This window comes from Toxorhynchites rutilus, chromosome 3 (assembly GCF_029784135.1).
Source record: "Toxorhynchites rutilus septentrionalis strain SRP chromosome 3, ASM2978413v1, whole genome shotgun sequence".
Taxonomy (NCBI): Eukaryota; Metazoa; Arthropoda; class Insecta; order Diptera; family Culicidae; genus Toxorhynchites; species Toxorhynchites rutilus.
In genome coordinates, this window is record NC_073746.1 from 138,543,536 (window position 1) to 138,560,461 (window position 16,926).

At 38.6% G+C, this 16,926-nt stretch overlaps 1 protein-coding gene across 3 annotated transcripts in view; it reads left to right on the top strand.

Moving 5' to 3' along the window:
* Positions 1 to 16,926, top strand: part of LOC129779143 (protein gustavus) — a 385,901-nt gene that overhangs the window by 347,320 nt on the left and 21,655 nt on the right. Inside the window, exon 1 of one of the 3 annotated variants that reach the window (XM_055786427.1) lies at positions 3,678 to 4,793. The exons of the other annotated variants lie outside the window; for them this stretch is intronic. Within the exon in view, the coding sequence (XP_055642402.1) occupies positions 4,774 to 4,793 (20 nt within the window). The 5' untranslated portion in view covers positions 3,678 to 4,773. Of the gene's footprint in view, positions 1 to 3,677; positions 4,794 to 16,926 lie in introns of those variants that run through there. 3 annotated transcript variants of the gene reach the window in all.

Genomic DNA, 16,926 nt, shown 5'->3' on the forward strand with positions numbered 1-16,926 from the left:
ATACACGGGCCAAAGGTTGTACCGCTCATGACAACTCTACACGAGCTGATGATTGCGCCGGCTAGTGACCATTCTATCCTGGATTCCTCGAGAAGACGCACCACGCTAGATATGGGGTACAGACTAGGGGGGCGTTGCTGATTAATGGTCAGCTGCATCCCAATAGGAAGTATCCCGTGTCGGGCACAGGTACAGATCATTGAAGACAGCAACATCACAATTAGGAAAACACTTGTAATACTAACCTCGAGCCAACCGCGAGTAATCGGTTACATATTACTAACATAGTTATAAGGCAAATATTGTCGAAATATTGAACTCCCGGCCCCGTCAGGTTGACGCCATATGAGCCTTAATAAAAATATATATTTTGGATAAAAAAAAAAAAAAAAATTATGCAAGTGGGTTCCTTATGCAGTTGAACGACAATTATCGATATAAATCTGTTTCAGATCAAATTAATATTCTAATACTTTCAAATAAAAATTCAAAATATTACTTAAGAAATAGAGGATTTATTTGTAAATGTTGGTCTACGTCCAACGGACCAACGGAAGTTTTGGCAAAAAGGCAAAAATCACTTTAAAGTGTTTCAACATAAGTATAATTGAAAGAAGAAACCATTCCTCCTGTCCTAATTTAAATATGTTCTTGGGGCGAGTTAGCTGATACATAAAAATGGGCCTCTACAATGTATTATTAGAGTGCGTATGTATTATAAGTATTAGAGGCAAGCGTTCCTGTATGTTTGTCACACATATGAATTACGCAATGCAATGTCTGATTTGTTTTCAACATAACAATTGTATATTAAGTATAAAAGCATCCATTTTTTATAATTTCTAATTTTTTTTTCTGTTGGTGAAATCTCTTTTTTTAATGATTTTTATTTGACGCTTAATGGGAACTACTAGCAAACAGCGTGAATAAAAGAACAGTATGACCCGAAGCCAAATTTATTTATTTATTTATTTATTTACTATCACATCATCCGACTATAAGTCATAATGAAGAAAACAGAACTAGACGTAGATTGAGAAAAGCCACCATTAGCAATAGTTAAGTAGAACTCAAAACGGCAGTAAAACCCAATTCTTTGAAAAATAACATATAAAAAAGCATACAACAGCAATTATAACAACACTATACTAAGCATACATATTAACAGTTACACCCAGAAAAGACTAAAATGACAAGTATTTTCCACTACGATTATACTCCAACGCCATCTGACGAATAGGTTCATGGAGCCCATAAATAGTGCGGTGCGAATCAACCCGCACTAAATATTAATTCCATTGAGTTCGTAATGTACCAGGATCACCAAATTCTCAGCCGATTCGAAAACTAGTTCCAAGCACACGATACGATTTATCAATAAGGAAGATGTAGTGTTGTCTGAACGACTTTGAACTATCCGAAATAATTCCAAGGTCCATGATACTATCACTGCGCTGGAGTAATGATGCGGAACCGTTCTGAAACCATTGGGAGCAACCCACTTTATCGGAAATTTCGTAATAACGTAGATACGAGCTTAGCCAGGAAAGCAAGCTACATGAGACACCCAATTTGTTAAGCTTGACTATCAAGATTCCATGGTCGACACGATGGAATGCTGCCTTAAGTGTGATTCACATAAAACATCCACGTCACGTTCACGTCACGTGTCACGTTACGTCAATTATTCTCCCATGCAATTCTTATGGAAACATTCAAATACGCCGACCACGGAACGACAGGATGGCAAGTTGATGGTATATACATGGACTTGAAAGATGCTTTCAATTCAGTGAACCACGAAATTCTCCTCGCTAAACTGAATAAACTCGGTGTTTCATCAAGGAGTGTTATTTGGTTCAGATCCTACTTATTAGATAGCTCAGTTCGGGTCAAGATTGGCCTCTCAGAATCGGAGGTTTTTTCCAACAATTCTGGAGTCCCGCAAGGCAGTAACCTCGGGCCGCTATTATTTTCATTATTTTTAAATGATGTTTCGTTGCTGATACCTCCGGAATGCCGTTTTTTTGCTGACGATGCAAAACTATTCAAATTATCTAAATGCCATTCGGACTGCCAGGATCTGCAAACTTTGATATGTACCTTTGCAGATTGGTGGTCCAGAAGCATGCTGAGTCTCAGTGTCGAAAAATGTAACGTAATCTCCTATCATCGCAAAAATCAACCGATCAACCCATGACTACATCCTGCCTGGTTGTCATCTTGACCGAGTACAACACCTCAAGGATCTCGGATTTATCCTGGATAACGGACTTTCTTTTCGGAATCACTATCACGATATTGTTGCCAGAGCCAATAGCCAATTGGGCTTTATATTCAAAATTGCCGACGAATATCGCGACCCACTGTGTCTCCGATCCCTGTACTGTTCACTTGTCCGATCAATATTGGAATCAAACTTAGTAGTAGGGTGCCCCTATCACGCCAGATGGATCGCCCGTATTGAAGCTATTCAGAAGAAGTTCGTCAGATACGCCCTCCGATTTCTTCGTTGGCGCAATCCTCGGAACCTGCCACCCTACGAGGATCGGTGTCTTCTGTTCAATATTGAACCACTTGAAGTTAGACGCATAGTCGCTCAAGCTACATTTGCTGGGAAAATAATCTCAGGAAACATTGACTGCCCACCACTGCTGGCTCAACTGAATATGTACGTGCCAGAAAAACCATTACGCCAACGTGATTTTCTGCTGTTGGAACCACGAAGCAGAAATTATGGGTTGAACGAGCCCATCCGTCCGAACTGTCAGCATTTCAATGACAATTTCAATCTCTTCGATTTTAATATTTCTGCCAACAATTTCCGACAACGGTTTCTCGACCTATTTCGTACAGCTGGCCAACTAAGATTAGCATAAGTTTTTTATTCATTGAGACAACAATTGTCAGTTGAATTGAGAAATAATAACCAATACAAATTTCAATAAGATGGGGCTCCGTGCCATACCTCGAATCGCACTCAGTAATGGATGCAGGGACATCTGCCGTTCTGGGATATGAGCCCGCCATCCATCCCTGGTCTTAATCCGTTGAACTACTCAGTATGACACGTCATGAGATCCAAGGCCTGTTATCGCCATCCGAATACAGCAAGCCTCAGACAAACAGCTTCATCCTGCAACGATCGAGAAACTGCGTCCTCAATCTGACGCGTGTTTTTGAGGACATATCAAGTTCGATGCACTTTGGACCCTGCTTCGGTTCTCATTTCAGGTTCTTTTTCGGACATGCTACTATAGAGATCCGTGATTCGCAGGTAGAGTCCTCAACACGAACTCTCTAAGAGTCGAATGAATATTATTCAACTTAAATTATCTATTATCCAACACAATGCCAATAACCGCCTTGTGCACAACAGCACACATGGCAGCGCAAGTATTATGCATTAGACTCCAACTTTTTTATATTTAGTTTCTCTATCGTTGTCACATCCAACATATCCTGATAGTTGAATTACTCATTCTGACTAAAAACCACGCAGCAAGATCCGAGAAAAATGTGCGAGCAAGAGCGAGGGAAACATGGAGAGGGCGCGCTTGAGAGAGCGCACATTTTCCACTCTCTCAGAATTTCCACCTTTTGGTCGTGTGGTAGCGCATCGATCTGTGTGACGGTGTGGTAGTGGTTGCCTTCGCTAGAGGGGTAGCAGCGCACTAGGAATCGTTGGCCCGCTGAGTCGCGTCGCAGCCATCGGAGGGTTTGTTCGTGTTTTACTTGCGCTTGCTTGCATGTGTCCGTTCGTCTGTCTGTCCTGTCCTGGGCTCTACATTTGCTTGTTGGTTGGCAGTGGTGAGCTTCAGTTACTTCCTCGAGGTCCAGTTGCAGTACAGAGGCGAAATACAATAGCCGTGGATGGGTCGTGGTGTGGAGCAATAGCTAGCAAACAATAGCCTTGTCGTGTCGATCGTGAACAAACACCAGCAGAACCGGAATCACCTCCGACATTCGCAACTATCAATCGGGTTGCTGAATCCTGCAGTTGTGTGTCTAGTACATAGGAGGATGTGTAGTAATACACACTGTGGAAAACGCGGAAGAAAAATCCTCCATTGAGTGAGGAAAAATAAGGACGACCTGGAGGAGAATGCAAACACAAAGTCAATCGCCGTAAATTTTTATGTGTTCAGTAGTTTTCGTTCGAGGAAATCGTCATTCGCCCCCCAAAAGCCAATCCAATCAATCACAAATGCCATTGAAAGTATTTGCTCGAGCATAGTAAGAAAGGAGCAAAACTTTGTGACCACACACAAAATAAGTTCCGAACGACGTGAGTGTGCCAGAGATCCGTGAAGCTGTGAGATAAAATAAAGTGCTGAAAAGTGCATGAATACTTGGGAAATGTTGTGTACGACTCTTTGAAGAATACTTGCGCGAAGTGAACGGAAAGCATGAGAAGGATTAATAGTAACGCAGGAAGGGTTCGATTCGTGTGGTTATGAGATAGTGAATTCAGTTCGTTCCGTTTTTTTACGTGAAAGCTGCTAAGTTTAACCCTTCCCGACGAAGCCTCACCAACATACAAAGGCCAGTGTTGTATAGTACAAATTTTCTTAAATTGGTTTCGTATAATTGAGCTTTTGTTTTTTCGATAAGTAACCTATTGCGAAACAAAAGAACCACGAAGTGTGATAAAGCGAAACAAAAAAAAAGTTAAAGTCTCGGGATAACGTGAAAAGCAATTAACTGTACCACCACCACCAACACCTCCTGACTCGTAGTATTGGATATCGATCACAGCTGAAAATTAGCTAAATGGAATTAGCACGTAAAAGGTAACTACCCGAATTTTCCTTCTGAGGGCAGTGTTATAAAAAATCATTTCTCCGTTTTGTGAACTCCGGGAACCAGCGAAAGGAATTTGTTTTATGTAGTTGGACCATTCGTGGGCACACACAGTGCCAGTGTATATAATGTGTCCCATCTTCTCGGCAGATTTTTTCTCCATATCTGCGAACAATGTCGAGTCCCTCATATAAAAGTTCTCTCTTTTGCTCGTGAACATCTCCATCGGGGAAGATGATAACACGACAATCAGCCGCCACTCCCTGCCCTGTTCTGTAGGCGAAGAAGAACGATGCTGCGGCAGCATCCGAAATAGGATACCAAATTCATACCAGGATTGTCTGGTTGATTTATTCTGATTCTGCTGCTGCTGCTTTCTGTTTTTCGTGTATACGGAGAAGAAGCCATCTTGTGCACAGGCAGCAATCGATTGAATTTTTCGAAAGATGAATTTCTCGATCACATTCGACGATAGAATGATTTAATTTTAGAGGTTATTCACCGAGACGGCCGTGCGGAAGCCTTGAAGTCAAATTATTGTGGTTTCTCGATGGATTGATTCATCACTTTTGTGCGTTACTAAACAGATCATCATTATTTGTTTCGAATTCTTCCGCGTATGTGAATAGCACACAATCACACGCGCCTCGCTACCGCTGGATGTGGAGATGCTGCTGCTTGGCTACGAAGCCATCACATGGTCGATGAACGAATCCAAGCTCACATGATGATATGAAGGTTCTTCTTCCACGATTCACCACAATGATGGAGCTCACCTCCGGTGTGGGCCTTCTTTGTGGTCGTTGTCGTCGTCGTCGTCTTCTTGATGTTATGTTTGATTATTTTAGAGTCTGCAGCTGCCCGGGTGAACGTGCCAGTCGAAGGACAACAGTCGTCGTTAACCTGTACACAGGTAGTTTTTTTTGTCTTGTTTCGTTTCTGGTGTTGCTGCTTCCTTTCTTACTACCATCAGCAGCAGCAGCAGCGCGTGTATGGACGATGACGTGATGAGCCGGCAATTCTTCGAAGGTCGTGATTATCAAACGGCGGAAATGCCCCACGTTTCAATGATGTAATCGCAGAAGCACGCGCGGGCGGCGGAAGTGTGTTAGCGTTGTGTTGCCTCCGGACATTGGGATTGATTTTCGATAGTGTATGGATTTATCTTACTTTCCGAGATTTGTGGAGTATCAATGGTCAATGTTTTTGGGTGCTCTGACACACCTATGATTCATTTTCAATGTGGAACAGGGAGATATTGCGATATTCATGATCATATGAACATACCACCTTTGTGTAGATGAGCTGTGGATGCGAATTTTAGTTTTTAATAATGATAAATGCTATGGCATACATGATTGCTTGCTCGAAATTTGTTTAGAGGGACAATTGATGATTGGTATACCTTTTCTGACCAATTGGCGAAGGTCTCTTTCCAAACTGATTGAATATATTTCGGCGAAAGTTTGAATTGAATTGATTTAATTTATTTAATTTATTTGAATTGAATATCAACCTAAATAAACCTTTGTTTGAATAAAGTTTGAGTTCATAATTTTGTCAAATGTGACTGAAATTTGGCTCCATATTACTGAACGTTTCTCGGGCTCCAGCTTCGCTGATTAGGAATGAATCTCGAAGAAGCTCTATTATGAGCTTTGTAGAGTAGGCTACAGTTTTTTAAATAAAAAAAAAAACAAAAAACACTCAATATTGCTAAGGGGTGAACGGGAAATAACATAAAAGGAACGATATTTGGATTCTAGGGAAAAACCATTTTTTTAAGTTATCCAAAAGTGGATCGCGATATATGTTTGTGTTCAATTTTAGCTAGTGCTTTCATTCCTTTAAGCTTAATTTTTAATGCTAATTAGAGGTTTTTCTGAGCTCGCTGTTTTTTTTTCGTTGATTCTGGTAGACAAAATTCATGCGTATTGTTCAATGTTCAATATTCAACCAATTTATTGACCTTTTTTTATAGAAAATTAGCTGAAATTCTTCTTGTTAGAAACACGGTAAAAATTTTGTTGAAATTTGACCGGAACCGAGCGTAAGAATATGCAATGAAAACCAGAATCCGTATTAATCCGTTAGTGGTTTTGCGCTTTATTTGTTTTTTAATTTTTCTCTTCCATTGTGAATATTTTCTGAGTTCACCTTTTTTGGCACAAAATTCACATTGTTGGGATCCAGTCTAACTCGTTTCAAGGGCAGTGGTAGAAGGTCAGATCAGATCAAGCGAAAACAAAGATCCTTTGATCAGGCCTAAACAAGGAACCTTTGTGCTTCTTTAGAAATGGCAACAGATGCTTCTGAAGAAACTCTTTCTTGTATATCTCACCGCTTATAGTTCCAGAAGAGATCTAGGCTAGTTTCTCGACCTCCACAAAGCGCCAGTCAAATCTGAAATTTATACACAAAATTCCCGTCTAAGGATTTGTTGGTTAAATTCGGCCTTTGCGTAGGTTTCGTCATGCACATCCATCACAGATAAGCCTTTCGTTAGGATTGAGTCCTGACTATTGACTTTTTCCAAAAGGTATTTCGGTGCGTCCTCGAACCAAAATATTATTTCCAGTTTTCGACAACGTAGCAGTATCGAATGTTAAATTTATTCAAAAGTCAATGAAGTTTATCCCGGTAAGATTATCTATTATAGGAATCAGTGCTCTTAGAATGTGTGAACCACCCAGCAAACATTGAATCGTATAAGATGCCAAAATTTGAGGCGATATACGAATGTACGAATTTACGATATTACGATGCTTGTTACACTGATTTGCGATTTGATCCGGAAATGGTTTATAAAATAAATATTATATACGTATATAATACTGCATATAGCGATATTACGATGCTCGTTATACCGATATACGAGTCAATCTTTCAATGATATGGAAAATTGTGTTGTCTTTTACTCGTATACGATTTCAAACACACATGATGCATATTATGATTGATATTTTCTACGATTGTGATTTGATACGAATTTATATGCGATCTAGCATGTGCAAAGTTCGACGATTTAATATTCGCTGGCAAGTACCTAACGGTTATCTCGTAAACTTATATGACAAAATGTGTAGTTGTTATTCGAAAAATATTCAGAAGCACCATTAACGTAGAAAAACGGTATTTTGGGTTGATCTGAGCCTCATTTGGGAGTCGGTCTCGAAGGAATTTAACCCTCCAAGTTTCCCATAATTGTGATCTATAGAAACATTCTCCCGCAATTTGTCCACCATGAAAATATATAGCAAAAATGTCGCTCTCAAATTGCATGATATAAATGAGGATATTGATCGTGTCCGCTTAAGGGAACTAATTGAAACGGAATGCATACAAATCTTAATGAAACATAATATAAATCGAATAAAATGGAATACAGTCTGGAAAAAGTAGAAGAGTCTTAGCCTAGAGACACGTACGTAAGTTTAAAGTAGGACTGTGATTGTTCGGAACAATTGTTTTTTGGCATGTTATTCTTTTCATTGTTCAGAAATCTGTTATTCTAACTATTTTGAAACTCCAACTGGTGGCCATGAAAAGAGCCGTTTGTTATATATACTCAAAACATTCGAATGGGTTGTAACGAACAAAAAGCAAAACTTAGCTTTTAGCAGGAGAAACAACTGTTTAACTGAAAATGATTAATGAATATCAGTGTCGTTATGTCGTTATTGATTACATTGAATATGAAGTTTATGGGGAAGAAACAAAAAAATGTTGTTCCTGATATTTTGAAGCAAAGTACACATTAAGTCATCAAGTTGATATACTTTCAATGGAAAGCTATGGATTGTGCGTTCTTTCCATTGTCATATTGTTAGTCTCATTATAAGTCATCGGGAATGGTAGCTTTTTTCGGTGGAATAGTGTTCGTTTGCAAACTATTTTTCACGTCACACACATTGACACTGTGGGTCATGGCAATATCACCTTGGTGTCGCTGAAATAATGATTTTCAGATGTAAAGATTTTTTATGGAATTGCAGCCCTCTTACTAACCAACTCCACCATTTACATCATCCTTATTCCTATACTGAATGTCTAATTTATTTGATAGAACGAATTATTGCACACAATTTTGTGTTGCATACAACATGCACGGGAATCACGCTGAAAGAAAGAATGCATAATACTTGATTTACCTTTGCATTCGCTCGCATAACATATATCTTTTGTTAGTCAAATTACTCTTGTTTTGCTATTTCCAATGTAGATATCTCAGGTGAAAATAATGATGGATGAATTTTACGTCTAATGGTAAATATTAAAACAAGTATCGTAAGAACGATTCTGTGTAATATGCATTTGAATCTCTCAATGTTACATTACATTTTTACATTTTACATTACATTTACATTTTTCGTAGAGTGACTCCCCTATATAGAAATCAAAGACGTAGTCCCACGTCAAAAATAATTATCTGCCGTTTGATTTTACTACTAGTTGTTATTACAAAAATATCTGGAAGTACCATTAACATAAAGCTGAGCTAAGAGTGACGCGTTGTGCGGTTTACTTCGTGTACAAGCGTTTTGAGCCCATATTAAGTTGTTGAATGTTGGATGAATGTTTATTAATGAGTAACCCAACTCGTATAAATCAATAATTTAAAAGAATATGTTTTGTTTTATATTTTTATTTTGAATCAGCAGACCCGGTTAACTTTGTCTCACCCAGAATTGAATTTTTGATTTACATAAATTCGAACATTCACGTTTCCTCCCGAAATTCAAATCTCTTGATCCGTTCTCGAGTTAAGTCATGGTCCACCGGTCACGGAATCATTTGAATTCATAAAGGTAGAAAACCAAAATCCACAAAATGAACAACGTTTGGATTTTTCGTGGCTCTCTATTTCTTTCTTTGATTTCTTCATTACTTTTTTGGTGTATAAATCAAATGCAGACCAAAACACATCAAATAAAAGTGAATCTGAGAAATTGACGAGAAATTTCTCATTAATTTTGCCGAAAAAAACCGGCTTCCATCATTCTGCTGTCAAGAAAAGACAGATAGAACTTACTCAAGTTTTCGTTTATCAACGTAGATTGACGATTACCATTACGTTCACGTTGTGTACCTAACTGATTTGCCTAGGAAGCTCTCACTTCGACCCACATTGAAAAATTCTCACTCTCACTCGGTGGTTCCGAAAAAGATAATTTTCCCAGCCGTCGTCTGATAAGCGGTCTGAATTCCGGCTGTTTCTTAGCCGGGGAAGCGGTCTTATCAACGCTGCATTCGCTTGCCTGCCTGCCTGCTAATCAAGCCAAGTCAATCGCACGGTCCTAACCAAACAACAGCCATCATATGCATTCTTCCGCTTCTTGGGTTTCCATTGCCGAGTAGATAAGCGTTCGAGCCGATCACTATCATCTGTCATGTGTGTTTACCTTGGGCAGCATATCTCTCTCGAGAATGGGACGCATTCGGTTGTTCCCACCGTGATTTGTCACCGGCGTGTGTTTAGGTTTCAAAGCCAAACACATTACGTAAGCCAGCCGTTCAGCCAGCTAATCGAGCTATCGACCAATCTTTTTTTTTTTTGCTATTATGAAACCGTTTTTTCCCACGCAATCAGTTCCAACAATCTCCCTCTCCGGTCTATGTGTAGCCTCGCGCGCGCCTCGTAACAGTAATTCTCCGATACGATGGGCTGCTGCTGACGTATTACCTCCAGCCTTCGCGTCATCGCCGTCAACACGGGCACGAGTCGAGAGTTTGCTAGAGTTTTTTTTCTTGCTGTTCTGTCTCTACCTTATTAATAATTAATTTGACATTTTTACCCCGTCTCATGAGTTGTATTATCCGAAAGGTTTCCGAGAACAAAGCTACACAGATGGATTGACAATCTGTGTGTGTCGAGCATTGAGCTCTTGAACCGATCACGGCGGAGGAAAAAACCAAATTTACACCCAACTAGCAACAGTCGATTTGAGCAAACTGACTACAAGTAGGTAGTAGCGGGCCACAGAAGCAGAAAATCAAGTCAAGGAAAAAAGCATAAAATATGGGCATTAGCTAGAGCGATATTACCATACGGCTTATGCTCAATGGCAGCGAAGGGCTTTGTCGGAGAGGAAAATACGTTGCTATTTATACCCATTCATAATTGCCGTGTGTGTGTGTATGTGCGTTCTGGTAGTCTCTGTTTCACCTGGTACCTTCCTGCTAGTCCTTTAGGAGGGTTTTTTTATTCGTGTCTGATAGGGGCCGGTAACGATGGCAAGGTCAGAAACCATTTTGACGGTTAATCCTCGGCTGTTGGTACTTAGAGTAGCGTAAAGTCTCTTTGTTTTTCGGAGCAAAACTTGTCTGAAGGTTTACCGTTTTGTGCCGTAGGGTCGGGCCCAAACCGTATGTGTGTGTGTGTTGATTGTTTGGTTACTCGTACTCGACTTGCTGTAATTCTAGTTGAAGGTCTTTGTCACCAGTGTTTTGTTTGAGAGATAAAAGCACACAGTTCTTGTTTTAGTAGACAGGAAACTGCCTCAGTTCGTCATGCTGGATTAACATTACTTACCATTCATCTATCAAGCTGAACAATTTTTCCGTGTGAGTGTACGAAAAATTACTTAGCTGCCACAATTGAGTGTTGAAATTGTTTCGGCCTTCTCTGTAAGATGACGGTAACAGTGGCAGCAAAACCATGATCGTGTGTCACGGTCTCGATAAATTTACACTTTAAAGCGTAAACGCAACCGAGAAACGCTCTCGGTAAAGGCCCCCACCGAAGCACACGATATTTGTATCATTCACGCATTCAGTAGCGAGTGTACCGAGTGCCTGCCATGTTTTTGCTTATAACATTTAAAATATTTCAATTAGCGTACTGTAAAATACAAACAACGTGTACAGCCTTTCAACTATCGTTTATGTTGCTCTGACAGAGAGAATTATACAAGCATTTATTCTCACACGCATCAAACTGCAAAAGAGTGGATAAAAACTTGTCCTAATGCTGCAGGCGCACAGCCATACACAAAAAAACGCCTCAACCAGAACCCTCAACGTGTAAATATGACAGCTGTTGTGTGTTCGGTTGCTGAAAACAGCAGCAGCAATGGGAAATTAGGGTATGCCTCCCAAATGTGACCAGAAACGAGAAGGATCTCCTTTCACACATATGGTCGATTTCCCTGCGCAGATTTCCCGCAGCCCTTCGACGACTGCAGTGCCTATGTCTGCAGTTCATTCCGGGACCCTACGCAGGAACGAACCGTCCCATAAACCGGTCATTGAACCTCAACTGCAGAAGATTAGCCAATTGAGCCCGACAGTGCGGGACAGGCTGTGCAACGACGCACAAATTAATTCAATTGAAGTGATCACCACGAATCTCTCACTCGGCTGTGTGTTGCCGGCAGTATTTAGCTTCCGAACAGTGACTGCTGCATTATCGTGTGTTTTTTTCCTTGTTTCGTTCTGCAGCGAGAAACTTAAAAATACATGATTCAATCCGGGATCAAAATTTGGCCCTTCCCAGAAGCAGCAGCAGTGAACAATAAGTTCTGACGGTTATAAACAGTCGAAAAGAAGCGAAATGATGCACTTCGTGGAACCGCAGGCATAACAGCCCAAAAGATATGGAACATCGGGTGCCATCTGTTAATTATTACCAGGGGTATCCATCCTTTGTTTCCAGACAGCATCACTGCATCCTTCCCAGAAGCCGCGTGAATCACATTCGAATGCTCAACCATTACGCGCGGTGTTGGTAAGGTTACGAATTTGTGGATGCTGCTTTCTGACATGCAAATCTTAAACTACCGTTGAGATATGTACAAGTGTTGGTACAAGGTTCTACTTCGTATCAATTCCCCAACGACGCAGACAGTTCTTCTCGTCCTACTAGGAGGTTTTCAAGATATCTCCTGCACCAGATCCTCGTATTGATGTATTGCCAGAAGTTAATTTTTATCTGAAGAATGACTCAGAATGATCTGTTTGTTCTGCGAACAAATGTTGAAACTCTTCCGATGATCCATAGATGATTGTTGGATTGGAAAACTTTCAGGGATTTGGACGTTCTGTTCTGTTTTCATTAATGCCTATATGTACCGTATTACAAAAATCTGTAATATATTTTACAGAATGTGTACCAATGAATAAATAAATTTGTACACATGGCAACACTGTTCTTATTTACCTTCAGCGATAAACTATCAAATGAATACAATCCTAAATAACATAGCCATTTTTCTTGGCAAAATCATCTTTTCAAATATGAAAACTGGAGACATTATATTTTGAAACATATATTTGATGATATAATATAGAACATCACAGCGAATAGTACCGAGCATTTTTTGAATATTTCATCTGACTAATGTTACCCCTGAAATATATACATTTGAAAAAATGATGAGATCATGAATTTGTTATTTATTATTTTGTTTTTTATCGGTAAATGTCGATTTTTATTCCGAAACATAATAACAAATTTTGTTATTATAAACCAAATACTTATTAAGGTCAGATCAAGCAAGCCGAAATTATGATTTATATATTTTTGATGACGAAACTGCAATTTCTTCTCATAATTTGCAAAATGACCAGATGATAATGATTTGATTTTTGTGTATCTTATCATTATTTTTTATGTTACAAAAGATTTGGAAAAAATGTAGATGCCTTTTTAAGAAAGTACATTTTTTATATTTTTTTTCTATCATAGACAATTTAAATTACGAAGTTCATTTGCCTCTAGCCTTACAAAAGTACAATCAATGGGGAGAACATTTGCATTCCCCTTATTCCATGCGGCGAGTGACGTGAGATAGCAAAGTTTCTCGCTCCATTGTGGAAACTACCTTACTTTTCAGCATCTTTTTGATTCCCGAGTCGATAACACAAGAGGACACGAATTCAAATCTCACCTAGTGACAAACTATAGTTATGCCATTCGCCTACGGGAATATAGTGACTTGAGCCGTCTCACCTCACTCGCCGTGCGGAATAAAGGGGATTGTTCTACTTATAAAGTTTTCTCGATTTCTAAGTACGGCTCATTGATATTTTACGTCGCTGAAACATTTGAAAAAAAAACTAGCAAAAAAAACCAATCGACAAGAAAATTTTAAAGACTTTGATTTGGATATATTAAATCGCCTGCAGATTATTACATTTACAGGCTATTCCGTATTGCGAGAAAAATATCATGACTAAAACTTCTATTACAAACGTTGTGAAATTTTCCATCCTTTACCATAAACATCATGATCTCGTTGCCACATTTTGCATCCTTCATTTTTTTATCATCTTTATAAAATTTTTAAGAAGCCATTGGAATGTTTATATCATAAGCAGGTTCACAGCGATTCTTATGATTCTTATCCTCAATTATTGATTCACACATTTTACGCTGTCACGCACGCATGTTATGTTGTATACCATTAGTCAGGAAATTTATCCAGCATTTTATTTTTGCCTAACACAGGAACAATGAATATAGTAAAAAAAGTAAACAACTTGACGGTTAGAATGCGTATGTTCTTTCGGTTTTACTAGCCAGCTCACAATATGAGTAAGAGAAATAATCATAGGGAGCCAAATCTTGGGAGCAACGAAATCTGTGGTTTTTCGTTGTTTCCTGAGCTGAAAAAACACTTTAGAGGTCGGGATTCACCAAGAATATATCAGTAGTAAAAGCATCGGAAGTGATTTTTAAGAAGCTTGGAGAAAACTTCTTTTATCAGACCTTCCAAAAGTGGAAAACTCGCTGGGAACCGTGTATTTTATCGGAAGAGAAGTCAAAGCCTGTAATTGTTTTTTTTAGTGAATGCATTTTTCGATTTTTGGCTATTTCATTGCTGTTGTTTCTGAATACTCCTCGTAGAAAAAAAATCTAACGTTATTCTGACATTGTTTTTGACGGGTATTTTTTATCGTTTTCGTCTCAGTTGAAATACGCTATTCCGAGTTCGCTTATTTCCGAAACGCCTTGGAAGGAGAAGATTTTTGGCGTGATATTCGCCCACAATGATAGCCTTGTGAGATGGTGCGTTACTGTGGTGCAAAAATCGTAATCATGAGTTACAAAACAAGCTAACAAAAGTTCCTTTTTTCCACAAAATTGCTCTCTCAAACGTCGTAAAATGCCCGAGTCGTATACCGCATTTTATTGTCAGAACTTCTGCCAAACATGCCGATTGCATAACAGCCCCATAACCAAAAAAAAAGTCTACATTACCTACGCATTTGGTCGTCGTCTTCGACGTGTTTTTGTGTGCTTTCGACTCAGTTGAAAGACGTCATACCAAAGCTTAGCTTTTTTGTCGCTGGAAATTCTGCCAAGAATTTCGAGTGCACAATAGCGCCATAATTACAGGAAAAAGTCTACATTGCTATCGCATTTGTTCTGGTCGTCTTTTTGACATATTTTTTTGTTTTCGGCTTAGCAGCCCATAACCGAAACATGGCATTCGAATATTGACATCAAGCGGCGAGATGGAAAATATAAGGTGGGAAGATTTTTAACATAAACAAAATCTGTGACGTCACAGATTTTATCTATGTTATGTTACTTTTCTTTTGACATTCCAGTACACATTATTGTTATTGTTATTGTTATTAAGACTAAAAATAATTGAATTGGAAAGAAGGAAATAAATTTTGTCAGAACTTAAAATGTCAGTTCTGACAAAATTTATTACAGGAACTGAAATTTCAGTATTATTGAGGTGCTCTAAACTTAATTATAATTCAATTACTTCTCGTCTAATGTTACGTTTTCATGATTTTTAACACTAGAATTATATTATTTGAACTTTTTCTTCCGTTGAAACAACCAAGAATACAAATCACACCGCTACAACATCCATCTCATTCGAGTACAATCAAAAGGCAAAAAATCAAAATCAATGCATAAGATTTCGGTGAACATGCTTCGGCTGTCGCGCTATGTTTTTCTCATATTCCAAGTCTTTCCGTATTCAATCTCTTTTTATTAAGTAAAAAACTCACTCAAATCGTGGCAGTATAACTATTGAAACCGACAAAGAATTTCCATATTTCGAATGAACGACTCCTGAATTATCGATACCTTCGTCTCTTAACTGTGTTTAGCTGGAATCTATCGCCACGAAATAATGAAAGATTTATGCAGAAAGATAATATTTCTTGTGTGAAATTATGGCTCGACCAAAAATTTAACCTTTAACGAACGAGCGCATTTTTTTTAAAACGATGACCAGTTGGTTGACGGATTTTTAAGAAATTAAGTGCTTTATTTCTAGAGCGAGAAAAGGTGCATAATTAATATCACGTTGCATGCATAAAACTGGCATAACCTAACAGAATTCCTGAAATATAACGGAATGCTTATGCGGCATTCGATTTTTTAAAAATATTTGCAATGTCGCGAGTATGACGGCATTCGTTCGCTAAGGGTTAATAAACAAAGTTCGAGTCACAAAATCGTTTGTTCTTTTGATCGGGGAAGCAGTTTTACAAATAGTGCAGGGAGAAAAAAGTTGCAAAAAAAAAGTTTTCATGCAAAATTCACTTGAAAAATAAATTTGATTGACTTCGCATGACCTTAGATTAAGACGAAAAGTTTTCCGCTGGCGTTCAAGTTTTGAACATGTTTCACAATTAGGGTTTTAGCGCCCTAATTTCAAAAAAAATTACAATTGTGGAAAACAGATAAACACTCGTAAAGATCTATAATAAAAAAATTATGGACATTAGAATACTAATTCTGATATAAGAAGAAATCAAAGAAAAAAAAAACTTGTTAGTTCTTGACATGTTCACTAATAATGAATGTAATGCGAAAAATATTTTTTGCAAATATGTAATTAGTCGTAATATGTCGTTTTTCAACGTTATTCGTTGACACATTCAATTTTGTACTATTTGAGTAACTTACTGGTGCTTGGTATGAGAATTCTTAGCTGTCAAATACACCCAAACTAGCGTTGGCAGAAAACATTTCATCTTTGGCAGAAATGACGCCATGTCGTGTGGTGGAGAGTCATATGCGCAAATAATGAGCTGTTTTTAAAGCTTAAAAATGGTTTGTATGTATGCGAGCAGACATCTGTTTCTGTTTTCATTTCTCATTTCATTTGGGATTGTGCCAAAAAAAGTCCATACGACGTCAATGAGGAT